Source organism: Salvelinus namaycush, chromosome 9 (genome assembly GCF_016432855.1).
Source record: "Salvelinus namaycush isolate Seneca chromosome 9, SaNama_1.0, whole genome shotgun sequence".
NCBI lineage: Eukaryota > Metazoa > Chordata > Actinopteri > Salmoniformes > Salmonidae > Salvelinus > Salvelinus namaycush.
This window is the reverse complement of record NC_052315.1, coordinates 40,135,983-40,163,916: the sequence shown is the minus strand read 5'-3', so window position 1 is coordinate 40,163,916 and position 27,934 is coordinate 40,135,983. Positions and strand designations below refer to the sequence as shown.

General features: G+C 42.7%; 1 protein-coding gene across 1 annotated transcript in view; it reads left to right on the top strand.

Annotated features, from left to right (window-relative positions):
- The window catches only part of itpr2 (inositol 1,4,5-trisphosphate receptor, type 2), a 189,586-nt gene that overhangs the window by 142,713 nt on the left and 18,939 nt on the right, over positions 1-27,934 (top strand). The window contains exons 52-54 of the mRNA XM_039001426.1: positions 6,314-6,444; positions 7,253-7,418; positions 12,877-13,037. Of these exons, the coding sequence (XP_038857354.1) occupies positions 6,314-6,444; positions 7,253-7,418; positions 12,877-13,037 (458 nt within the window). The remainder of the gene's footprint in view (positions 1-6,313; positions 6,445-7,252; positions 7,419-12,876; positions 13,038-27,934) is intronic.

Genomic DNA, 27,934 nt, shown 5'->3' with positions numbered 1-27,934 from the left:
TGTATGTATATATGTGTGTATATATATATACAGTGGGGAGAACAAGTATTTGATACACTGCCGATTTTGCAGGTTTTCCTACTTACAAAGCATGTAGAGGTCTGTAATTTTTATCATAGGTACACTTCAATTGTGAGAGACGGAATCTAAAACAAAAATCCAGAAAATCACATTGTATGATTTTTAAGTAATTAATTTGCATTTTATTGCATGACATAAGTATTTGATCACCTACCAACCAGTAAGAATTCCGGCTCTCACAGACCTGTTAGTTTTTCTTTAAGAAGCCCTCCTGTTCTCCACTCATTACCTGTAGTAACTGCACCTGTTTGATCTCGTTACCTGTCTAAAAGACACCTGTCCACACACTCAATCAAACAGACTCCAACCTCTCCACAATGCCCAATACCAGAGAGCTGTGTTTTGACATCAGGGATAAAATTGTAGACCTGCACAAGGCTGGGATGGGCTACAGGACAATAGGCAAGCAGCTTGGTGAGAAGGCAACAACTGTTGGCGCAATTATTAGAAAAAGTTCAAGATGACGGTCAATCACCCTCGGTCTGGGGCTCCATGCAAGAGCTCACCTCGTGGGGCATCAATGATCATGAGGAAGGTGAGGGATCAGCCCAGAACTACACGGCAGGACCTGGTCAATGACCTGAAGAGAGCTGGGACCACAGTCTCAAAGAAAACCATTAGTAACACACTACGCCGTCATGGATTAAAATCCTGCAGCACACGCAAGGTCCCCCTGCTCAAGCCAGCGCATGTCCAGGCCCGTCTGAAGTTTGCCAATGAATCATCTGGATGATCCAGAGGAGGAATGGGAGAAGGTCATGTGGTCTGATGAGACAAAAATAGAGCTTTTTGGTCTAAACTCCACTCGCCGTGTTTGGAGGAAGAAGGATGAGTACAACCCCAAGAACACCATCCCAACCGTGAAGCATGGAGGTGGAAACATCATTCTTTGGGGATGCTTTTCTGCAAAGGGGACAGGACGACTGCACCGTATTGAGGGGAGGTCTTGGCCAACAACCTCCTTCCCTCAGTAAGAGCATTGAAGATGGGTCGTGGCTGGGTCTTCCAGCATGACAACGTCCCGAAACACACAGCCAGGGCAACTAAGGAGTGGCTCCGTAAGAAGCATCTCAAGGTCCTGGAGTGGCCTAGCCAGTCTCCAGACCTGAACCCAATAGAAAATCTTTGGAGGGAGCTGAAAGTCTGTATTGTCCAGCGACAGCCCCGAAACCTGAAGGATCTGGAGAAGGTCTGTATGGAGGAGTGGGCCAAAATCCCTGCTGCAGTGTGTGCAAACCTGGTCAAGAACTACAGGAAACGTATGATCTCTGTAATTGCAAACAAAGGTTTCTGTACCAAATATTAAGTTCTGCTTTTCTGATGTATCAAATACTTATGTCATGCAATAAAATGCAAATGAATTTCTTAAATCATACAATGTGATTTTCTGGATTTTTGTTTTAGATTCCGTCTCTCACAGTTGAAGTGTACCTATGATAGAAATTACAGACCTCTACATGCTTTGTAAGTAGGAAAACCTGCAAAATCGGCAGTGTATCAAATACTTGTTCTCCCCACTGTATATATATTTTTTTACATTTGAAGTAGTGACACAAGGATTAAATACACAGTGAATGACAATAACAAGTAAAAAATACCATGGAGTACCAGTACCGAGTCTATTTGCAGGGTACGAGGGAGTTGACTTAGCTATGGGTGATGTGACTAGGCAACATGATAGATAATAGACAGTAGTAGCAGCGTATGTAATGAGTGTGAAAGTGTTTGGCGTCAGTATTCCTGTGTTTGTGTTGGGTTGTCAGTTTGTTAAAGTGAGTGTGTGGGTTGAGTATTTTAATTTTTTTATTTAACCTTTATTTAACTAGGAAAGTCAGTTAAGAACAAATTCTTATTTACAATGACGGCCTACCGGGGAACAGTGCAACTGTCTTGTTCAGGGGCAGAACGACAGATTTTTACCTTGTCAGCTCAGGGATTCGATCCAGCAACCTTTTGGTTACTGGCCCAACGCTCTAACCACTAGGCTTTATGCCGCCCCATATGTGATGAGTGTGAAAGTGTGTGTGCCCGAGGGACACAGAGTCCAGTGAGTGTGCATAGTCATTGCAAGAGTTAGTGCAAAAAAAGGGTCAATGCAGGTAGTCCATGTTGATGGTCAGCGTGGTGGATGTGGTGTTGTCAACCCTCACCGCCTAGGGGCGGCCTGTCAGGAAGGCCAGGATCCAGTTGCAGAGGGAGGTGTTCAGTCCCAGGGTCCTGAGCTTGGTGATGAGCTTGGAGGGGACCATGGCATTGAATGCTGAGCTGTAGTCAATGAACAGCATTCTTACAAAGGTTTTTCTTTCGTCCAGGTGGGTGAGGGCAGTGTGGAGTGCAATAGAGATTGGTCATCTGTGGATTTGTTGGGCGATATGCGAATTGGAGTGGGATCAGGGTGTCTGGGATGAGGGTGTTGATGTGAGCTATGACCAGCCTTTCAAAGCATTTCATGGCTATAGATGTGTGCTACGGGGCGATAGTCATTTGGGCAGGTTACCTTGGCATCTCTGCCCATTTACTCTGTTCCCCTGCAGCACCCCACCCTCAGCCTGTCGTGCTGATCACTGATCTAGTCACTGCTCACTTAGAAGGTCCATGATGTCTGATGATTTGAGGTGTCTGCACGCCTTTTACACTGGACTGAGGCCCCATAGTCTTCCCATTAGGCCTACCCTGCCCCCATCCACACCTAACTGGCCCCCTTCAATACCCACACCTGACTGGCCCCCTTCAATACCCACACCTGACTGGCTTCAGTCATTTTCAGGTCAATTCTGTGTCCCGCGGTCGTGAGAACTTCCTTATACAGCCAGTATACAACCTGTCCACAAATTAATAAAATACATTCTAATGACGTCAGTACAATCCTTTTTGCCCACTGTGTAGTTATCACCCGGTGGTAGTTATCACCCGGTGGTAGTTATCACCCGGTGGTAGTTATCACCCGGTGGTAGTTATCACCCGGTGGTAGTTATCACCCGGTGGTAGTTATCACCGGGCAGTACAGCATGAGATGGATGGTTCATTTTATCATTGCCCGCTGTTCTCTCTTCAGACACTCTGCTTATCAATAGTGAAATAGGGCTGGAGAGTAAACAGAATAGATTTTAGTGTTGTCAGTTGGAGCTGACAGGAATATAGACTTTGAGTAGTAGGATGGATTTTTTGCTTTATGTCATAACTATGTGTAATTACTAGTAAACACAATTTTACTAAACATAGTTTACAAGACTATGGATTTTAGATAAACCTCTGTCTCTGTTGACTGACTGTGTGCGTGCACGCTTACACGTTCATGCATCTGTGTGTGGAACATTAATTGCCTGTGCCGTTGCACACTTCCCCATGTGTGTGAGCTTTCCAGAGCGTGAGTGCATGCATACAAGAGTGTGGGCGTGCTTTCGCACAACATTCGGGCAGTCAGGGAGAGACAACTTGCCAGCACATATGCACCTGTTGCATAATCTGGCGCGGTGGTCGTGCAGCGCAGAACAGAGCGGCGCTCTTATGTAACCGGCTGGTCTGGGGTGTGTGTTTATTGTACTGTCTGTCTGTGGGCTGAGCTGTCTGAGTGCACAGCGGGAGCTCCAGGCCTGGACTTTACTTGCCACAGGGTTTCCGTTAGACGGTACTAGCCGGCTTTTGGTCGATATTTTTTTAAATTATTGGTGCCAGCCAATTGTCTGGGAGAGAGAGAGAAAAAAATCCCTTTGCGAAATAATGCATTTTATCCTTAATTGATGTAAATACCAGTGGATGTAGCGTGAGAGCTGCTGATACAGCTCAAACAGCTGTTTGTTTCTGCTGGAGTGAAACATGTGCTTTAATAAGACCAGTCATTGCACAACAATTCTAAAGCCAATCGCATTTAAAAAAAACTATGGCCACGATTAAAAATACATTTATATTATTATTATTTTCTATTATTTATTTTCTAAAGACTTCTATATGCCATTGAAACCAGTAGCCTTTTTCTCTCATGTTCTATTGGTTTTCAAATCAACTTTATTTAATTGTCCAGTAGCCAATGCCACAATCCTAGTCATTAGCAACCCATGCTAGTTGTTGCATATTTAAATCTCCCCTCTTTCTAAGTTTCTAACAGATATTTTCATTCGCACGTAGCCTACTGCCTTGTGTGCATTGCTGCGCTTATAATTGGATGTAGCCTAGGCCTAGTGGTTGTATGAATTTGGGATCTATCATCCCACAGCTGTCCCAGAGTCTGTTTGGAATAGGCTATTTCTTTCTCGCACCGAACGACAAGATGACCAATAGAATAGGGCAACTTTTCTACTGTGGGGGATAGTAGATTGACATAGGCTAGTGATTTGGCTGTTTGTCTTGTTGGCCTAGGAAAAGTAAATGTGGGTAGTTATTCTAACATAGGCGGCATGTGAGTTTCAAGTTTGGCAAAGCAAATTTTCACCATAAAAATACACCTTTTATAATGGCAGGCATTCCATGCATCCTCACATTTGCGGACTTATGTAAGATAGTCTACTATTCCTAATGTGATGATTAGGTTGGATAGTCGTAGTGGCTTAGGGTATCAGATAGCAGGCTATATCCTACATTTATTCTCCTTTTTTGCACAGGAAAACATTGGCCTTTTTATAAACACATTTCAAGCAATTCTACTACACTATGTATGACTGGAGACATTAGCAGAAACCTTTTTTAATACGACAAATGACAGGGTAGGCTACTCTGCTGACACTGACAAACAGATCAATAAAAACGACGTTGTCTGATCCATATATTAGGCCTACGAAAAGGAGCGACACAAATACAACGTCTATATAACCTGGAGGAGGAAATGATTGTTCAAATACAAACAAAAGTGGCACTGACCCAATGATAAAGACAGTGACTATGCACACTCACCGAGGATATGGCCGATGGTCTCCGCTAGTGCCAATAAGAGTACTACTTTTCGCTAAATTAAGTTGAGAATCTTGATAATTAAAAGACAAATTGGAGTCTTTTCATTGTCTTCTCGTTACAGCAATAGCCATTTGTTTTCCAAACAGTTTTTTTGAGATTGTATTTTTAAATATTTCGATATGCCTGGCTGGGGGTCTCTGCTTTTCACTGACAGTCGCAACTCAACAATCATCTATTTGGTATTTGCCGCAAGCTCTGCTCAAATTGCAGGCCCTTCTGACTATAGTCTATACGAGTATAATTTTTTTCCTAATGATCCTCTGTGGCCAAATCATGCTTTCTGGTGTAGTAGCCTATTTTGACGGATTTTATTTATTTATATATAGACAGGAGTAAACTGATTAGGCTATATCATTTTGGCAATCTAATTCGATGTACTTTAGGGAAAGCTTCTCTAGCCTTATGGAGTCACTGCCTATGTATTCTAACATCTTCAAATTGCCCATCGAAATTCATTAAGAATGATGCATGCTGTTGCATATGAGTTGTATGTCCTGTTAAGTCATTTTGAGAACCGTGCGTGGACGCCCTAATCCGGTTACGCAACAGACGGATGTGGGTCCGGTAAATTTCTTACATGCTCTGTAAATTAAAATGCTGCCGGTCAAATGTCCGCCGCCACATTTTCCTAATGGAAACACTGCGCTGCCAGTATTTGTTTGAATCCGGTCCACTGCTCTTTCAGCACTTTCAGACCATAGCTAGTTCAGTTAGTTCTCAGTCCTTAGTGTAGAGTAATCGTGGAGAGGGAGAAGCAGAGGTATATAGGGGATGACTCATCGTCCTTTGTTCTCTAGTCCAGTGTGTGTCTATGGATCACCTGCACTACAGGGGCCTCGACACGTGACCTCACCGGCTCCTCTCTATTTTTATCCCTCCTTCTCTGACAATGTTCTCACCCTCTCGATCTCTCTCTCGCTGTTTTCCTTAAAACCCTCCTCCCCTCTTTTCAAATCTGTCACATAGAGGGGTCACATCCTCCCACGTTTCAGTGTTCAAACTCTTTCATCCAGTGTTGTGAGCACAAGCTTTTGTTGAAGTCTACTATTGTGAGGGGATTTCAACCTGAATCTGATATAGACATGTACAGCTTTTTGAAATGTGAACTTGTCACTCGTTGTCAGGTAGATTTAAGATACTACCACCTTTTGATGTGTACATCTATCATTAGTTATCTAACACACAGTATGGAGTAGCAGGAGGGGGAAATGGCCTGCCCTGCTGCGTTGCGCTCACACACACAGACACACTCCTCATGGCTGTATGTTTTGATGTGTGTGTCCAGTGATGGCGGGGGAGGACGATGGGACAGAGCGTGTGTGTGACACTCTGCTGATGTGTATCGTGACGGTGCTAAACCAGGGCCTGAGGAACGGAGGGGGAGTGGGAGACGTGCTGAGGAAACCTTCCAAAGACGTGAGTGACATGGTCCAATCAGTCAGTCCATCAATCAGTTGATCAATGAACCAGTCAGTAAGAAAATGTACTAAAACAAAGGGCCAACTCTTTTTCATGATGATGCTGGTGGTGATGATTACAGTTCTATTGATGGTATTAATCGGGATGATGATTATGAGGATGTGGATAGCAGGGGTGGAAAAAGTACTCCATTTTCATACTTGAGTAAAAGTAAAGATACCTTAATAGAAAATGACTCAAGTAAAAGTGAGTCACCCAGTTAAATACTACTTGAGTAAAAGTATTTGGTTTTAAATATACTTAAGTATCAAAAGTGAATATAATTGCTCAAATATACTTAAGTATCAAAAGTTAAATAATATCAACTTCCTTATTTTAAGCAAACGGCACAATTTCTTTTTTTTTTTTTTTCTTTTTTTTAAATTGACGGATAGCCAGGGCATACTCCAACACTCAGACATAATTTACAAACAAAGCATTTTTTTGTGAGTCCGCCATATAAGCGGTAGTAGGGATGACCAGGGATGTTCTCTTGAAAAGTGTGTGAATTGGACCATTTTCCTGTCCAAATTGTGGGTGTCAGGGAAAATGTATGGAGTAAAAGGTACATTGTTTTCTATAGGAATGTTGTGAAGTAAAAGTTGGCAAAAATATATATAGTAAAGTACAGATACACAAAAAAAATACTTAAGTAAAAAATAATTTAAAGTACTAATTAAGTACTTTACACGAGGTGGATAATGCTGATACTTTGATGCTGAAGATCACTCTCTCGTTGTTTCTCACCGGTCCACTCGTTACCCAGGATCCTCTGTTTGTGGCCCGTGTGGTGTATGACCTGCTGTTCTTCTTCATCGTCATCATCATCGTCCTCAACCTCATCTTCGGCGTCATCATCGATACGTTCGCTGACCTGAGGAGCGAGAAGCAGAGGAAGGAGGAGATACTGAAGACCACCTGCTTCATCTGTGGTGGGTTCACAGCCCTACACAGCACTACATAACTCTATATAGCACTACATAGAAGACTACAGAGCACCACATAACACTACGCAGCACTACGTAACAGTACACAGAACTACATATCAGGAAAATACATATTGTACAGTTCTGTCGCGTTATGTGTGGGTTTTTGTATCGTCCTGATGCGACGTTCTACGGTAAATTTCTTGCGTTTTGCCACTTTAATAGCAATACTCCCTCTACTGTCTTGCAATGTTAGAATAAAATCTGACTTCCTTTTGTGCTTGCTGCCTGTACATATCGAACATTACTATGAAGTATGTGCTGTAGATATACAACAAGACCGTATAGAGAGTAGGGGTGTGAGGATCTCGTCATACTTGTATTCAGAATTGTATCTGTATCATCACACTTAATACTCGTGATCGGAAAACCCGGAAGTGCGTTTTAAATGCAAGTAAAGCTTATACCTCAAGTGTGCATTACTGCGCTATCAGTCAAAGTGCATCTCAGAGCACATCGTTATGTTCCTTCGCTCATTCACACACATTATTAAACGACCCCGACCAGTGACAATGCACATGATTAACTTAGTCCTATTCAATGATCAATGAAATAGGATAATATATACAGTGGGGAGAACAAGTATTTGATACACTGCCGATTTTGCAGGTTTTCCTACTTACAAAGCATGTAGAGGTCTGTAATTTTTATCATAGGTACACTTCAACTGTGAGAGACGGAATCTAAAAAAATCCAGAAAATCACATTGTATGATTTTTAAGTAATTAATTTGCATTTTATTGCATGACATAGGTATTTGAACACCTACCAACCAGTAAGATTTCCGGCTCTCACAGACCTGTTAGTTTTTCTTTAAGAAGCCCTCCTGTTCTCCACTCATTACCTGTATTAACTGCACCTGTTTGAACTCGTTACCTGTATAAAAGACACCTGTCCACACACTCAATCAAACAGACTCCAACCTCTCCACAATGGCCAAGACCAGAGAGCTGTGTAAGGACATCAGGGTTAAAATTGTAGACCTGCTCAAGGCTGGGATGGGCTACAGGACAATAGGCAAGCAGCTTGGTGAGAAGGCAACAACTGTTGGCGCAATTATTAGAAAAAGTTCAAGATGATGGTCAATCACCCTCGGTCTGGGGCTCCATGCAAGATCTCACCTCGTGGGGCATCAATGATCACGAGGAAGGTGAGGGATCAGCCCAGAACTACACGGCAGGACCTGGTCAATGACCTGAAGAGAGCTGGGACCACAGTCTCAAAGAAAACCATTAGTAACACACTACGCCGTCATGGATTAAAATCCTGCAGCGCACGCAAGGTCCCCCTGCTCAAGCCAGCGCATGTCCAGGCCCGTCTGAAGTTTGCCAATGACCATCTGGATGATCCAGAGGAGGAATGGGAGAGGGTCATGTGGTCTGATGAGACAAAAATAGAGCTTTTTGGTCTAAACTCCACTCGCCGTGTTTGGAGGAAGAAGAAGGATGAGTACAACCCCAAGAACACCATCCCAACCGTGAAGCATGGAGGTGGAAACATCATTCTTTGGGGATGCTTTTCTGCAAAGGGGACAGGACGACTGCACCGTATTGAGGGGAGGATGGATGGGGCCATGTATCGTGAGATCTTGGCCAACAACCTCCTTCCCTCAGTAAGAGCATTGAAGATGGTTCGTGGCTGGGTCTTCCAGCATGACAACAACCCGAAACACACAGCCAGGGCAAATAAGGAGTGGCTCCGTAAGAAGCATCTCAAGGTCCTGGAGTGGCCTAGCCAGTCTCCAGACCTGAACCCAATAGAAAATCTTTGGAGGGAGCTGAAAGTCCGTATTGCCCAGCGACAGCCCCGAAACCTGAAGGATCTGGAGAAGGTCTGTATGGAGGAGTGGGCCAAAATCCCTGCTGCAGTGTGTGCAAACCTGGTCAAGAACTACAGGAAACATATGATCTCTGTAATTGCAAACAAAGGTTTCTGTACCAAATATTAAGTTCTGCTTTTCTGATGTATCAAATACTTATGTCATGGCATAAAATGCAAATTAATTACTTAAAAATCATACAATGTGATTACTTAAAAATCATACAATTAGATTCCGTCTCTCACAGTTGAAGTGTACCTATGATAAAAAATTACAGACCTCTACATGCTTTGTAAGTAGGAAAACCTGCAAAATCGGCAGTGTATCAAATACTTGTTCTCCCCACTGTATATATATATATATATTCATTCATTCATTCATTCATTCATTCATTACCAGTCACCTACTCATTCAAGAGTTTTCCTTTATTTGTCTACATTGTAGAATAATAGTGAAGACATCAAAACTATGACATAACACATATGGAATCATGTAGTAACCAAAAAAGTGTGAAACTAATCAAAATATATTTTCTATTTGAGATTCTTCAAATAGCCACCCTTTGCCTTGATGAAAGCTTTGCACACTCTTGGCACACTCTTGGCATTCTCTCAACCAGCTTCACCTGGAATGCTTTTCCAACAGTCTTGAAGGAGTTCCCACATATTCTGAGCACTTGTTGGCTGCTTTTCCTTCACTATGCGGTCAGACTCATCCCACACCATCTCAATTTGGTTGAGGTTGGGGGATTGTGGAGGCCGGGTCATCTGATGCAGCACTACATCACTCTCATTCTTGGTCAAATAGCCCTTACACAGTTGATTACACCTTTTAGTAGTGGTTTCTTTGCAGCAATTCGACCATGAAGGCCTGATGCACACAGTTGATGTTGAGATGTGTCTGTTACTTGAACTCTGAAGCATTTATTTGGGCTGCAATTTCTGAGGCTGGTAACTCTAATGAACTTATCCTCTGCAGCAGAGGTAACTCTGGTTCTTCCATTCCTGTGGCAGACCTCATGAGAGCCAATTTCATCATAGCGCTTGATGGTTATTGCGACTTCAAAAACCATCTTTCAAAATTCTTGAAAAATTACGTATTGACTGACCTTCATGTCTTAAATTAATCATGTTCTGTCGTTTATCTTTTCTTATTTGAGCTGTTATTTCCATAATATGGACTTGGTCTTTTACCAAATAGGGCTATCTTCTGTATACCACCCCTACCTTGTCACAACACAACTGATTGGCTCAAATGCATTAAGAAGGAAAGAAATTCCACAAATTAACTTTTAAAAGGCACACCTGTTAATGGAAATGAATTCCAGGTGACTACCTCATGAAGCTGGTTGAGAGACTGTCAAGAGTGTGCAAAGCTGTCCTCAAGGCAAAGGGTGGCTATTTGAAGAATCTGAAATACAAAATATATTTTGATTTTGTTTAACTTTTTTGGTTACTACATGATTTCATATGTGTTATTTCATAGTGTTGACGTCTTCACTATTATTCTATAATGTAGAAAATAGTAAAAATAAAGAAAAACCCTTGAATGAGTAGGTGTTCTAAAACTTTTGACCGGTAGTGTGTGTGTATGTCTGTATGTCTGTATGTCTGTCTGTCTGTCTGTATGTATGTACAGTTGAAGTCGGAGTCATTAAAACTCATTTTTCAACCACTCCACCACTTTCTTGTTCACAAACTATAGTTTTGGCATGTCGGTTAGGACATCTACTTTTGTGCATGGCCCAAGTAATTTTTCCAACAATTGTTTACAGACAGATTATTTCACTTATTATTCACTGTATCACAATTCCAGTGGGTCAGAAGTTTACATACACTAAGTTGACTGTGCGTTTTAAACATCTTGGAAAATCCCAGAAAATTATGTCACGGCTAGAAGCTTCTGATAGGCTAATTGACATCATTTGAGTCAAATGGGTCAATTGGAGGTGTACCTGTGGATGTCCAGGTGTCTGGTGTACCTGTGGAAGTCTGGTTCATCCTTGGGAGCAATTTCCAAATGCCTGAAGGTACCATGTTCATCTGTACAAACAATAGTACGCAAGTATAAACACCATGGGACCACGCAGCCATCATACCGCTCAGGAAGGAGACGCCACTGCTCCAAAACCGCCATAAAAAAGCCAGACTACGGTTTGCAACTGCAGATGGGGACAAAGATGGTACTTTTTGGAGAAATGTCCTCTGGTCTGATGAAACAGAAATAGAACTGTTTGGCCATAATGACCATTGTTATGTTTGGAGGAAAAAGGGGGAGGCTTGCAAGCCAAAGAACACCATCCCAACCGTGAAACACGGGGGTGGCAGCATCATGTTGTGGGGGTGCTTTGCTGCAGGAGGGACTGGTGCACTTCACACAGTCGATAGCATCATGAAGAGGGAAAAGTATGTGGATATATTGAAGCAGCATCTCAAGACATCAGTCAGGAAGTTAAAGCTTGGTCGCAAATGGGTCTTCCAAATGGACATTGACCCCAAGCATACTTTCAAAGGTGTGGCAAAATGGCTTGAGGACATCAAAGTCAAGGTATTGGAGTGGCCATCACAAAGCCCTGACCTCAATCCCATAGAAAATTTGTGGGCAGAACTGAAAAAGTGTGTGCGAGCAAGGAGGCCTACAAACCTGACTCAGTTACACCAGCTCTGTCAGGAGGAATGGGCCAAAATTCACCCAACTTATTGTGGGAAGCTTGTGGAAGGCTACCCGAAACATTTGACCCAAGTTAAGCAATTTAAAGGCAATGCTACCAAATACTAATTGAGTGTATGTAACTTCTGACCCACTGGGAATGTGATGAAAAAGATGAAATAAATCATTCTCTCTACTATTATTCTGACATTTCACATTCTTAAAATAAAGTGATGATCTTAGGATCTAACCTGACCTAACCTGACCTAAGGCAGGGAATTTTTACTTGGATTACATTTCAGGAATTGTGAAAAACTTATGTAAACTTCCGACTTCGTTTGTGTGTAGCTGGCTGGCTGGCTTTTCAACAACAAAAATTACTATATTGCCTGCATTTATTCCAGACACAGATTTAGATGAACGTAGGCTAACTCCCATATATTGTTCAACTTTTGTGAGGAGAAAACCTTTTCTCTCCTGACACTTATGCCACAACATTTGTACAATCAAAAATAAACTATCTACGTTTGTCATTTTATTTTCTATTGATCTGTCGCTCGGTAAACATGCCTGGGCGAGAATAAATAATAGCAATAATTGCCGCCCGTTTGTTTACAGACCGAAGAACTAGCCTTTAGTTGTTTAGAGCACAGAGTGCTTCACACTGTTTGAGTGAAAGAGATGTGTGCTGTCAGCTGACAATTACGTTTTTCCAATCACAGATAATTACAAAAATACTTGTCAATTGTATTTGGAAAGTTCTCCATATTTGTTACGATACTCGTTTTGTCCGAGTACTCAGCACACCCCTAATAGAGAGGCTCTAAAATATAATTAAGAACGGCAACGAAACTGCAGGATATGACAAAGGTAAAGTGAATTGGTGGATCAGTGAATTGGTATATTAGTGAATAAGTACTGTTTTTCCTCACTCAGGGTTGGAGAGGGATAAGTTTGACAACAAGACGGTGTCCTTTGAGGAGCACATCACGTCGGAACACAACATGTGGCACTATCTGTACTTCCTGGTTCTGGTGAGGGTGAAGGACCCCACAGAGTACACCGGCCCAGAAAGCTACGTGGCCCAGATGATCAAGGTGGGTAGTTGTTGAGCTACCTCTTCCATGATCTACACAGGTCTTCACATCAACACCTCTGTGTTGCATGATAGAACGGTGTGTCTATTTTAGCACCAAGGTACTGGTGATGCAATGATGAGTCAGGATTTTATATTTGAACCTCATTTGTGTTGAATGTGAAAACAGTGTTGGAACGTTGAATTCGGACTCCTTGCTGTCACTGCCATTTGAAAGGTATTGGCTGTTTTTACATGTGTAGCATGTCTGTTATGAGTACACACACTCGCACAAACACACAGTTTGTCCTTTAAATGTATGCAGTAGCTGTAGCGTCTCAAGGTGTCCTCAGCAGCCAGAGGCAGTGAAAAATCTGCCAACGTGCCCTTGAGCAAGGTACTTAACCCTAATTGCTCCTGTAAGTTGCTCTGGATAAGAGCGTCTGCTAAATGACTAAAATGTAAATGATAAATGTGTTCCGGTCTGACTGTGAATCATCAGCCTCTGCAGCAGACCCCCCCGCAAAGAGCGAAAAACACCACAAAACATGACAGCCCAGCATCACAACCTCCCTCTCTACCTTTCCCTTTCTCTTAGACTTGGTTATAAAGCTACAGTGCACTTCTCAGAAACTAGGGACTGCCACTCTGATCTTTCTCCCTCCTAGGGTTTTACTACTGACATGCAGTAAGGGTGGCAACGTCCCTGTCTGGAAACGTGCCACAACCTGTCTGGGGGAAAAAAGCAATACAGAGGAGGCATTTATGTATGGGCTGTTATGATGCAGTTCTAATGCATTGTTAGAGTTGTCATACCCATGTCTTAAACCCCTTATAATCATCTCATAATGATCCTGACTAATACCAGCGAGTTTCAATCTGTTGGAAGTGTTGAAACAAACAGATACATAACATATTATTTGTCATTACAAAAGCTCATACATGATTATAACATGTTATAAAGGGTTATAGCTGGATGCTTTAAATACAGCTTTATCAGAAGGGGTTTTAGTTGGTTGCCAAGAGGTTGATGTGTTCAAACATCATTGCAGTGGGTTCAAACAACTATTTGCACAACAAATAGTTGACGACTGAATGTAATTAACATGTTTTAAAGAAGTGATGGCCAGTCAGACTGAGGTACTGGTGCATGGTGACGTCATCAATCAATCAATCAAGTTTATTTTATATAGCCCTTCGTACATCAGCTAATATCTCGAAGTGCTGTACAGAAACCCAGCCTAAAACCCCAAACAGCAAGCAATGCAGGTGTAGAAGCACGGTGGCTAGGAAAAACTCCCTAGAAAGGCCAAAACCTAGGAAGAAACCTAGAGAGGAACCAGGCTATGAGGGGTGGCCAGTCCTCTTCTGGCTGTGCCGGGTGGAGATTATAACAGAACTATGCCAAGATGTTCAAAATGTTCATAAGTGACAAGCATGGTCAAATAATAATCATGAATAATTTTCAGTTGGCTTTTCATAGCCGATCATTAAGAGTTGAAAACAGCAGGTCTGGGACAGGTAGGGGTTCCGTAACCGCAGGCAGAACAGTTGAAACTGGAATAGCAGCAAGGCCAGGCGGACTGGGGACAGCAAGGAGTCATCATGCACGGTAGTCCTGACGTATGGTCCTAGGGCTCAGGTCCTCCGAGAGAGAGAAAGAAAGAGAGAAGGAGAGAATTAGAGAGAGCCAAGATTTTCAAAATGTTCATAAATGACAAGCATGGTCAAATAATAAATCAGGAATAAAAGTCAGTTTGCTTTTCATAGCCGATCATTAAGAGTTGAAAGCAGCAGTTCTGGGACAGGTAGGGGTTCCATAACCGCAGGCAGAGCAGTTGAAACTGGAACAGCAGCAAGGCCAGGTGGACTGGGGACAGCAAGGAGTCATCATGCCCGGTTTGCCGTGACGTATGGTCCTAGGGCTCAGGTTCTCAGAGAGAGAGAAAGAAAGAGAGAACGAGAGAATTAGAGAGAGCATACTTAAATTCACACAGGACACTGGATAAGACAGGAGAAGTACTCCAGGTATAACCAACTGACCCTAGCCCCCCGACACATAAACTACTGCAGCATAAATACTGGAGGCTGAGACAGGAGCGGTCAGGAGACACTGTGGCCCCATCCGAAGATACCCCCGGACAGGGCCAAACAGGAAGGATATAACCCCACCCACTTTGCCAAAGCACAGCCCCCGCACCACTAGAGGGATATCTTCAACCACCAACTTACAATCCTGAGACAAGGCCGAGTATAGCCCACAAAGATCTCCACCACAGCACAAACCAAGGGGGGGGCGCCAACCCAGACAGGAAGATCACGTCAGTAACTCAACCCACTCAAGTGACGCACCCCACCTAGGGACGGCATGAAAGAGCACCAGTAAGCCAGTGACTCAGCCCCTGTAATAGGGTTAGAGGTAGAGAATCCCAGTGGAGGGGAACCGGCCAGGTAGAGACAGCAAGGGCGGTTCGTTGCTCCAGAGCCTTTCCGTTCACCTTCACACTCCTGGGCCAGACTACACTCAATCATATGACCTACTGAAGAGATAAGTCTTCAGTAAAGACTTAAAGGTTGAGACCGAGTCTGCTTCTCTCACATGGGTAGGCAGACCGTTCCATAAAAATGGAGATCTATAGGAGAAAGCCCTGCCTCCCGCTGTTTGCTTAGAAATTCTAGGGACAATTAGGAGGCCTGCGTCTTGTGACCGTAGCGTACGTATAGGTATGTACGGCAGGACCAACTCGGAAAGATAGGTAGGAGCAAGCCCATGTAACGCTTTATAGGTTAACAGTAAAACCTTGAAATCAGCCCTTGCCTTAACAGGAAGCCAGTGTAGGGAAGCTAGCACTGGAGTAATATGATCACATTTCTTGGTTCTAGTCAGGATTCTAGCAGCCGTATTTAGCACTAACTGAAGTTTATTTAGTGCTTTATCCGGGTAGCCGGAAAGTAGAGCATTGCAGTAGTCTAACCTAGAAGTAACAAATGCATGGATTAATTTTTCTGCATCATTTTTGGACAGAAAATTTCTGATTTTTGCAATGTTACGTAGATGGGAAAAAGCTGTCCTTGAAACAGTCTTGATATGTTCGTCAAAAGAGAGATCAGGGTCAAGAGTAACGCCGAGGTCCTTCACAGTTTTATTTGAGACGACTTTACAACCATCAAGATTAATTGTCAGATTTAACAGAAGATCTCTTTGTTTCTTGGGACCTAGAACAAGCATCTCTGTTTTGTCCGAGTTTAAAAGTAGAAAGTTTTCAGCCATCCACTTCCTTATGTCTGAAACACAGGCTTCTAGCGAGGGCAATTTTGGGGCTTCACCATGTTTCATTGAAATGTACAGCTGTGTGTCATCCGCATAGCAGTGAAAGTTAACATTATGTTTTCGAATAACATCCCCAAGAGGTAAAATATATAGTGAAAACAATAGTGGTCCTAAAACGGAACCTTGAGGAACACCGAAATGTACAGTTGATTTGTCAGAGGACAAACCATTCACAGAGACAAACTGATATCTTTCCGACAGGTAAGATCTAAACCAGGCCAGAACTTGTCCGTGTAGACCAATTTGGGTTTCCAGTCTCTCCAAAAGAATGTGGTGATCGATGGTGTCAAAGGCAGCACTAAGGTCTAGTAGCACGAGGACAGATGCAGAGCCTCGGTCTGACGCCATTAAAAGGTCATTTACCACCTTCAAGTGCAGTCTCAGTGCTATGATGGGGTCTAAAACCAGACTGAAGCATTTCGTATACATTGTTTGTCTTCAGGAAGGCAGTGAGTTGCTGCGCAACAGCTTTTTCTAAAATTTTTGAGAGGAATGGAAGATTCGATATAAGCCGATAGTTTTTTATATTTTCCGGGTCAAGGTTTGGCTTTTTCAAGAGAGGCTTTATTACTGCCACTTTTAGTGAGTTTGGTACACATCCGGTGGATAGAGAGCTGTTTATTATGTTCAACATAGGAGGGCCAAGCACAGGAAGCAGCTCTTTCAGTAGTTTAGTAGGAATAGGATCCAGTATGCAGCTTGAAGGTTTAGAGGCCATGATTATTTTCATCATTGTGTCAAGAGATATAGTACTAAAACACTTAAGTGTCTCTCCCGATCCCAGGCCCTGGCAGAGCTGTGCAGATCCAGGACAGCTAAGCCCTGGAGGAATACGCAGATTCAAAGAGGAGTCCGTGATTTGCTTTCTAATGGTCATGATCTTTTCCTCAAAGAAGTTCATGAATTTATTACTGCTGAAGTGAAAGCCATCCTCTCTTGGGGAATGCTGCTTTTTAGTTAGCTTTGCAACAGTATCAAAAAGAAATTTTGGATTGTTCTTATTTTCCTCGATTAAGTTGGAAAAGTAGGATGATCGAGCAGCAGTGAGGGCTCTTCGGTACTGCACGGTACTGTCTTTCCAAGCTAGTCGGAAGACTTCCAGTTTGGTGTGGCGCCATTTCCGTTCCAATTTTCTGGAAGCTCGCTTCAAAGCTCGGGTATTTTCTGTATACCAGGGAGCTAGTTTCTTATGACAAATGTTTTTCGTTTTTTGGGGTGCAACTGCATCTAGGGTATAGCGCAAGGTTAAATTGAGTTCCTCAGTTAGGTGGTTAACTGATTTTTGTCCTCTGACGTCCTTGGGTAGGCAGAAGGAGTCTGGAAGGGCATCAATGAATTTTTGTGTTGTCTGAGAATTTATAGCACGACTTTTGATGCTCCTTGGTTGGGGTCTGAGCAGATTATTTGTTGCGATTGCAAACGTAATAAAATGGTGGTCCGATAGTCCAGGATTATGTGGAAAAACATTAAGATCTACAACATTTATTCCATGGGACAAAACTAGGTCCAGAGTATGACTGTGGCAGTGAGTAGGTCCAGAGACATGTTGGACAAAACCCACTGTGTCGATGATGGCTCCGAAAGACTTTTAGAGTGGGTCTGTGGACTTCTCCATATGAATATTAAAATCACCAAAAATTAGAATATGATCTGCTATGACTACAAGGTCTGATAGGAATTCAGGGAACTCAGAGAGGAATGCTGTATATGGCCCAGGAGGCCTGTAAACAGTAGCTATAAAAAGTGATTGAGTAGGCTGCATAGATTTCATGACTAGAAGCTCAAAAGACGAAAACGTCATTTTTTTTTTTTTGTAAATTGAAATTTGCTATCGTAAATGTTAGCAACACCTCCGCCTTTGCGGGATGCACGGGGGATATGGTCACTAATGTAACCAGGAGGTGAGGCCTCATTTAACACAGTAAATTCATCAGGCTTAAGCCATGTTTCAGTCAGGCCAATCACATCAAGATTATGATCAGTGATTAGTTCATTGACTATGACTGCCTTTGAAGTGAGGGATCTAACATTAAGTAACCCTATTTTGAGATGTGAGGTATCACGATCTCTTTCAATAATGGCAGGAATGGAGGAGGTCTTTATCCTAATGAGATTGCTAAGGCGAACACCGGCATGTTTAGTTTTGCCCAACCTAGGTCGAGGCACAGACACAGTCTCAATGGGGATGGCTGAGCTGACTACACTGACTGTGCTATTGGCAGACTCCACTAAGCTGGCAGGTTGGCTAACAGCCTGCTGCCTGGCCTGCACCCTATTTCATTGTGGAGCTAGAGGAGTTAGAGCCCTATCTATGTTAGTAGATAAGATGAGAGCACCCCTCCAGCTAGGATGGAGTCCGTCACTCCTCAGCAGGCCAGGCTTGGTCCTGTTTGTGGGTGAGTCCCAGAAAGAGGGCCAATTATCTACAAATTCTATCTTTTGGGAGGGGCAGAAAACAGTTTTCAACCAGCGATTGAGTTGTGAGACTGCTGTAGAGCTCGTCACTCCCCCTAACTGGGAGGGGGCCAGAGACAATTACTCGATGCCGACACATCTTTCTAGCTGATTTACACGCTGAAGCTATGTTGCACTTGGTGACCTCTGACTGTTTCATCCTAACATCGTTGGTGCCGACGTGGATAACAATATCTCTATACTCTCTACACTCGCCAGATTTAGCTTTAGCCAGCACCATCTTTAGATTAGCCTTAACGTCGGTAGCCCTGCCCCCTGGTAAACAGTGTATGATCGCTGGGTGATTCGTTTTAAGTCTAATACTGCGGGTAATGGAGTCGCCAATGACTAGGGTTTTCAATTTGTCAGAGCTAATGGTTGGAGCCTTCGGCGTCTCAGACCCCGTAGCGGGAGGAGTAGAGACAAGAGAAGACTCAGCCTCAGACTCCGACTCGCTACATAATGGGGAAAACCGGTTGAACGTTTCTGTCGGCTGAATGAGCGACACCAGTTGAGCATTCCAACAGCATTTCCCTCCAGAAGCCATGAGAAAGTTGTCCGGCTGCGGGGACTGTGCGGGGGGGTTTATACTAACGTTAGTATCTGTACTTACTGGTGGCACAGATGCTGTTTCTTCCTTTCCTACACTGAAATTACCCTTGCCTAACGATTGCGTCTGAAGCTGGGCTTGCAGCACAGCTATCCTCGCCATAAGGCGATCGTTCTCCTGTATATTATGAGTACAGCGACTGCAATTAGAAGACATCATGTTAATGTTACTACTTAGCTTCGGCTGTTGAAGGTGCTGACGAACCATGTCCAGATAAAGCGTCCGGAGTGAAAAAGTTGAATGAGGGAAAAAAGTTGCGATGGAAAAACTAAAAATATAAACGGTAATTAAAAAGAAAAAAAAACGTAAAGTTGTCAGCTAGCACAGTAAAGTTGGCAACAAAACGCACAGCAACAAAACGCACAGCAACACGTCTGCAAATTCAAGAGGAAGTGACGTCAAGAGTCACTGAACGAGTCAGGAGTTGTAGATGTACACCTCTTTAGATGTTGGCCCTATAAACACTGTGATTGGCAGAAAGCAACCTGGATTTATAGACAATAGTCCGTCCCAGATCTGTATCTCCTCTGAACAATATAAGATCAAGATCTGTGTACGTTCAGCTCTGAGAAATATTTAGTCTATTCTGGTGACATGTCATTAGTTGCTGTATTAGACAGCACTAAAGTGTATTGCGGAGCTCAGGCTGTGTTCTCTGCAGTCTGCTTTAGGTGAACACGCACACCGCAGTCCTTACTCAGTCTGAGGGGTGGACTAGCTAATTAACGCAGTCTTTCCACCGCTCTCCCTCCATGTCTGTACACAGTGCACTGACACCTGGGGAGAGTATCACATATACACACACACAAACACAAAACACAGTTTCCAAGACTCTGAGAATGAGTGTGTCCGCCTGGTAAATACAGAAATACAGTGCATTCGTAAAGTGTTCAGACCCCTTGACTTTTTCCACATTTTGTTACGTTACAGCCTTATTCTAAAATGGATTAAATCATTTTTCCCCCCTCAATCTACACACAATGCCACATAATGACAAAGCAAAAACAGGTTTTTAGAAATGTTTGCAAATGTATTAAAACATTTTTTTTTATAACATTTACATAAGTATTCAGACCTTTTATTCCTTACTTTGTTGAAGTACCTTTGGCAGCGGTTATAGCCTCGAGTCTTCTTGGGTATGACGCTACAAGCTTGGCACACCTGTATTTTGGGAGTTTCTCCACTTCTTCTCTGCAGATCCTCTCAAGCTCTGTCAGGCTCTATGGGGAGTGTCGCTGCACAGCTATTTTTTAGGTCTTTCCAGAGATGTTCGATCGTGTTTAAGTCCGGGCTCTGGCTGGGCCACTCAAGGACATTCACAGACTTGTCCCGAAGCCTCTCCTGCGTTGTCTTGGCTGTATGCTTAGGGCCGTTATCCTGTTGGAAGGTGAACCGTCGCCCCAGTCTGAGGTCCTGAGCGCTCTGGAGCAGGTTTTCATCAAGGATCTCTCTGTACTTTGCTCTGTTCATCTTTCCCTTGATCCTGACTAGTCTCCCAGTCCCTGCCGCTGAAACACATCCCCACAGCATGATGATGCCACCACCATTCTTCACCGTATGGATGGTGCCAGGTTTCCTCCAGACGTGATACTTGGCATTCAGGCCAAAGAGTTTAATCTTGGTTTCATCAGACCAGATAATCTTGTTTCTCATGGTCTAAGAGTCCTTCAGGTGCCTTTTGGCAAACTCAAAGCGGACTGTCATGTGCCTTTTACTGAGGAGTGGCTTCCGTCTGGCCACTATCATAAAGGCCTGATTGGTGGAGTGCTGCAGAGATGGTTGTCATTCTGGAAGGTTCTCCCATCACCACAGAGGAACTCTGGAGCTCTGTCAGAGTGACCGTCAGGATTCTTGGTCACCTCCTTGACCAAGGCCCTTTTCCCCCAATTGCTAAGTTTGGCTGGGCAGCCAGCTTCAGGGAGAGTCTTGGTGGTTCTAAACTTCTTCCATTTAAGAATGATGGAGGCCACTGTGTTCTTGGGGACCTTCAATGATGCATACATTTTTTGTTACCCTTCCACAGATCTGTGCCTCGGCACAATCCTGTCTCGGAGCGCTGCAGACAATTCCTTCGACCTCGTTGCTTGGTTTTTGCTCTGACATGCACTGTCAACTGTGGGACCTTTTTTATGTACACAGGTGTGTTCCTTTCTAAATCATGTCCAATCAATTCAATTTACCACAGATGGACTCCAATCAAGTTGTAGAAATATCAATGGATGACAAATGGAAACAGGATGCACCTGAGCTCAATTTCGAGTGTCATAACAAAGGGTCTCAATACTTATGTAAATAAGGTATTGCTGTTTTTGAAAAAATTCAAAAAACCTGTTTTCGCTTTGTCATAATGGGGTGTTGTGTGTAGATTGATGAGGGAAAAAAAGAATTGTCAATTTTAGAATAAGGCTGTAACGTAACAAATGTTGGATTAAGGGAAGGGGTCTGAATACTTCCCGAATGCACTGTAAACGGCCTTGAGCAAAAGTTCAAAAAATTGTGTGCGTGTTATGACACCAAGCACAGAGCCAGCAGGTACAGTGCCTTCGGAATTATTCATACCCCTTGATTTATTCCACATTTTGTTGTTACATCCTGAATTCAAAATTGATTCAATAAAATAAAAAATCTCACCCATCTACACACAATGCCTGATAATGACAATGTGAAAACATGTTTTTAGAAAATGTAGCTAATTTATTGAAAATGAAATACAGAAATATCTAATTTACATAATTGTTCACACCCCTGAGTCAGTACTTTTTGGAAGCACCTTTGGCAGCGATTACAGCAGTGAGTCTTTCTGGGTAAGTCTCGGAAGAGCTTTCCACCTGGATTGTTCAACATTTGCCCATTTTATTATTTAAAAAATTCTTCAAGCTCTCAAATTGGCTGTTGATCATTTCTAGACAACCATTTCCAGGGAGATTTTCAAGTAGGTTTAAGTTACAACTGTAACTCAGCCACTCAGGAACAGCCACTGTCTTCTTAGTAAACAACTTCAGTGTAGATTTGGCCATGTGTTTTAGGTTATTGTCATGCTGGAAGGTGAATTCCTCTCCCAGTGTGGAAAGCAGACTGAACCAGGTTTTCCGCTAGGATTTTGCCTGTGCTTCGTTCCATTCTCTTTTTTATCCTGAATAACTCCCCAGTCCTTAACGATTACAAGCATACCCATAACATAATGCAGCCACCACTATGCTTGAAAATATGGAGAGTGGTAATCAGTAATGTGTTGTATTGGATTTTCCGCAAACATATCGCTTTGTATTCAGGACAAAAAGTTAGTTGCTTAGCCACCTTTTTTGCAGTATTACTTTTAGTGACTTGATGCAAACAGGATGCATGTTTTGGATTTTTTTAAATTCTGTACAGCAGTGGTCACAAACCGGCGATCTTCAAGGCATTCCTAGTCGATCACCAACATTTCTGTAGAAAAGCCAAAGATAAAGACTTGTGCTTTTTTTGTGTGTTGCACTGTTGGTGGTAGGTGCATTTGATTTCGAAGTCCTGCGCACCGGGTAGGCAAAGTGTTCCCATTTTTAACTATTTAATTTGTCTGAAAAGACACACTCCGCTTACCCAGCAACCAGGAGGTCTGTGGCTAAATTGAGTGTGCCTACTGCGCTAGCCAATTGAATAGCTCAAATCACAGTGCCTACAAGTTTGATACTAGCCTACGTGAGATTTCATAACTTTTAAAACCATGACCAGAGAGACTGTCAAATAATACAGCAAGGAGCTGATGTTTTTATGAATGAGTTCATGTTACATTTTTAATTCAGCACTGTCCAAACTGTTTTTATTCAACACTATTACAAAACATAAAATGCCTATTCCCACTTGCGCTGCAGTGAATGAGTAGCCCTGTGTTTTTATTATTATTAGCAGCTCGTCGTGTCTTTATAGGAATATTTCACTTTCACTGGTCATAGGAACAACAATTTGTGCTTGAGGCAGATGCGGTGTGGCTCGAGGTTCGCCATCAGATGGAAGACTGCGTCCCCTGTCTCTGGTCAGTCTCACAGGAGGAAAGGAAGGAGATAGCAGAGACCGTGAGAGGCTGACCCTTTGCTGCTCCCTCCCTCCGCTGAGACTAATGCCATGTTCAAGACAACTGGAAACTCAGACATTTCCGACTTCAGTGCATTCAAGACATCTGTGAACTCTGGGGGAAAAATGAGATCCGACTGGGAAAAATTGTTTTGAAGGGTCATCCAACTCAGAATTCTAAGTCGTAAACCTGGGCATCTTTCTAGAGCCCCGACTTTCCGACCTGAACATCGCTGACGTCGTGATTTTACTTAATTTGTTTTACCTCTGGAGATTGCATGGCTGTGTGCTCGATTTTATACACCTGTCAGCAACGAGCGTGACTGAAATAGTAGAATCCAATAATTTGAGGTGGTGTCCACATGTAGTTTAGCATCAGTCCAGTGAAGTAAAAAAGGGAATTATTTCAATTTATACTCAGCTGTGCCTCGCAAGTGCTACACCAACTGATGTATTTTATCAAAGCTTGAGTATTGAAATATAATATGGTCTGAGAAGAACAATATTGATCGGCCGGGCATATAGCAAATATTCTGCGATAATGTATTAGGCCTGCCTACTGCACAAACCTCATTCCTACATTACTGTTTTTATTAAGTTAGTGTTACATTTTTTAAGTCATGTTTTAAAACAAATCTGAGCGGTAGATCTCTGCTTGCTTTTTGACTGTGAAAGTGATCTTTACTCAGAAAAGCTTGTTGACTGCTGTTCAGGCTTCCTCTTTTTCACTCTTGTCAATTAGGTTAGTATTGTGGAGTAACTACAGTCCATCTTCAGTTTTCTCCTATCACAGCCATTAAACTCTGTAACTGTTTCAAAGTCACCATTAGCCTCATGGTGAAATCCCTGAGCGGTTTCCTTGCTCTTCGGCAACTGAGTTAGGAACGACGGCTGTAACTTTGTAGTGACTGGGTGTATTGATACACCATCCAAAGTGTAATTAATAACTTCACCGTGCTCCATGATATTCAATGTCTGCTTTTTATTTTTACCCATATACCAATAGGTACCCTTCTTTGCGAGGCATTGGAAAACCTCACTGTTTTTTGTGATTTGAATCTGGGTTTGAAATTCACTGCTCGACTGAGGGACCTTACAATTATCTGTATGTGTGGGATACAGAGATGAGGTAGTCATAAAAAAACAATGTTAAACACTATTACTGCACACAGAGTGAGTCCATGCAACTTATTATGTGACTTGTTAAGCACATCTTTACTACTGAACTTTTTTAGGCTTGCCATAACAAATGGGATGAATACTTCGGCTTTTCATTTTGTATTAATTTGTTTAAAAAAATGTTAAACTTAATTCTACTTTGATGTTATGGTGTATTGTGTGTAGGCCAGTGACAACATTTCTCTATTTAATACAAAGTCAAGGGATGTGAATACTTTCTGAAGGCACTGCAGCCACAGCTCTGTTACATAACCCATCTCAAGTGGCCCGCTAATAGCTCAGCCCTGCCTGGCACGTGTTCTCCTGTCGCTCTCTCTCTCGCTCGCTCTGTCACTCACTCACACACACGCATTATCACGCCACGAGTCAATTATTCCTTAGCAACGTGGCCGTCACTTGTCGGTTGTCGGCGGCAACAGGAGAGGGGAAGACGGGCGGTGAGGGGCCTCTGAACTCGTGATCTATAGAGAGGCCAAAGGTCAAAATGTCCTGGTGGGGGGCACACACAAATGCGTACACACACGCCGCACAGTCTCTCTCACACACACACACACACACTCCTCTCTTTGTGTCTATGTTTACCTAGGTGAGTCAAGCAGAAGGCAGCACATCCTGTTGTACAGTCTCCAGCAGAGATGGGTGTATTGAACAACGTTGGTGCTCTTTCTCAAGACGCTGGATAACACAATCACGTGCTGCTTGGTTTTCTACCGTTGTAGTGTTTGATACCAGTGTAGTGTACTACAGGCCACTAGGGTTGGTTATGGAAGTGGATGGGTCATGTGATGTAAAATGTGCGCACGTGCACTAGGGGTGTGACCGTTAAAAAAATGTCAACAAAATTCGTATTGTTAACTGAAAATTCCTAAGCGTGAATTATTTTTTCCCCCACAATTTTAATAGCAATGCAGTCATCACAAAACTACCTGGTCCTGGTCATCATCATACAGGGTCAAATTCAAATGAAACAAATATCAAATGCATCAATGCTGTAACTTTAGTAGGAGGAGCTACTTCATTAACTTGCCCTGTAATGTACGAGTGAGAGGGAAGCAGAGCAGCAGCTCAAGCAGCGAGCCGGGGAGGGGCCATGCGGTGTGCGTCTGAGTGATGAGGGTAGCAGAGGAGGGGGAGATGGCAACCAAGTCGACTCGCTCTGGTAGACTAACTTATTGCTAGTTATTTATCATCTCATCTGATTACCTAGTATCTGTCTTGACTGACCGAGAGAAGAGAGAAGCTAGTTAAGCTAGCTAACGTTAGGATAATTGAGTCTACGTTACTTTTGAATTCCATCTTCCATTGATTAGCCTAGATATCTCTTAATATCTTGCCACTCTAGCTCTGACTGTAGTCTAGTGCCGGTTAGATGACTTGTGATTGGATGACAATAACAAGCTACATGCGCCACTCGTGAAAAGCCGGAGTAGCAGCAGCATAAATAATTAAATGTTCTCTCTCTCTCTGCAGTAAGCGCAATGTAGACATCTGCATTGTGAATTCGCGTGGATTTTTACAAATTTTTTATATTTTTTTATGGAAAACCAATACAAAAATGTATGTTTAAACAGTAAGAGAATGTTTCCATTTGTCACATCCATAGCGCGTACGCTAGGTGTGGTGCTATGTCAGAGAGTGACTAGCCAAATAAGCAAGGGCCATACAGAGGACACTTGACCTGACTATACTCCAAACATACTCTGGAGTTTAGTCATGGATCATTAACTTGTCATCCCTTTGAGCAGGTTTTACAGGTCTTAAGAGTGTGCCTCTCTGACTCTCACACGCTCATACAGTCTCTCTCGTTCTGTTTTTCTCTCTGTGTTACAGCAGTGTAGATTGCTCCGCTAGACTGCAGGCACAAAAAATGAACGCCTAAAATGGTTATTCCCCTAGTCAATATCATGCTGAGTCGTCTCCTTTGTCCATGTTCTGTTGTGTGCCTGGTGAAAAGCTTCACAGCAATATTGCAACAGGCAACCACTGGAGAGCCACTGAGAGTCTGTAGTATGAGACTTAGTGAGGTGACAGAATGGTTCAGTGAAGAAGTACTGAACCCCTGACTCAAACTCGTGCAGTACACTTGTTATTGTTTTGGCAGGCGATTGTGCCTAAGTGAATGTTTACACTGTGGGGTTATTTTGGGAAAGACTTGTTACGCCAGAGGTTGGCTATGATTGTTTATACTAGTCCATACACACAGCTCAAATTTTAGTCTGGGGGCTGTTCGTTTTTTGTAAATGTTAGATTACATTTACTCATGTTGTTCTAGATCACTCACGTCATGTTTAAGTTAAACGGATGAAGACAATACGTCATACTCTTTTACTCTATTTCAGTGACGAGGGGGGAAGTGTAACGTATCTTTTTATCTTTATTGAGGTCTGACCAGTGATTCCCAACCTTTTTCGCTTACTGTACCACCAACTGAATTTTGCTCTGCCCGGAGTACCCCTGGTTGGGAACCACTGGACTAGACTACACACCAAAGTCAAGTTCACTTCAACCCCCATTACAAATTTGAGTTCAAAATAATTTCCCATCATACATGGTTTTCCACAAAGTCTGATTGCACTGAAGGCTAAGATGGTATCCACTCACTATGAATAATTAGATATACTAGCCTAATTGTGTGTTATCAACAGTCCCATTTAAGACCATTGTACATCTAAGTTGTAAATATTAGGGGTATACAGTTGAAATCGGAAGTTTACATACACCTTAGCAAAATACATCTAAACTCAGTTTTTCACAATTCCTGACATTTAGTCCTAGTAAAAATTCCCTGTCTTAAATCAGTTAGGATGACCACTTTATTTTAAGAATGTGAAATGTCAGAATAACAGTAGAGAGAATGATTTATTTCAGCTTTTATTTCTTTCATCACATTCCCAGTGGTTCAGAAGTTTACATACATTCAATTAGTATTTGGTAGCATTGCCTTTAAATTGTTTAACTTGGGTCAAACGTTTCGGGTAGCCTTCCACAAGCTTCCCAAAATAAGTTGGGTGAATTTTGGCCCATTCCTCCTGACAGAGCTGGTGTAACTGTGTCAGGTTTGTAGGCTTCCTTGCTTGCACACACTTTCAGTTCTGCCCACATTTTTCCATAGGATTGAGGTCAGGGCTTTGTGATGGCCACTCCAATACCTTGACTTTGTTGTCATTAAGCCATTTGCCACAACTTTGGAAGTATGCTTGGGGTTATTGTCCATTTGGAAGACCCATTTGCAACCAAGCTTTAACTTCCTGACTGATGTCTTGAGATGTTGCTTCAATATATCCACATAATTGTC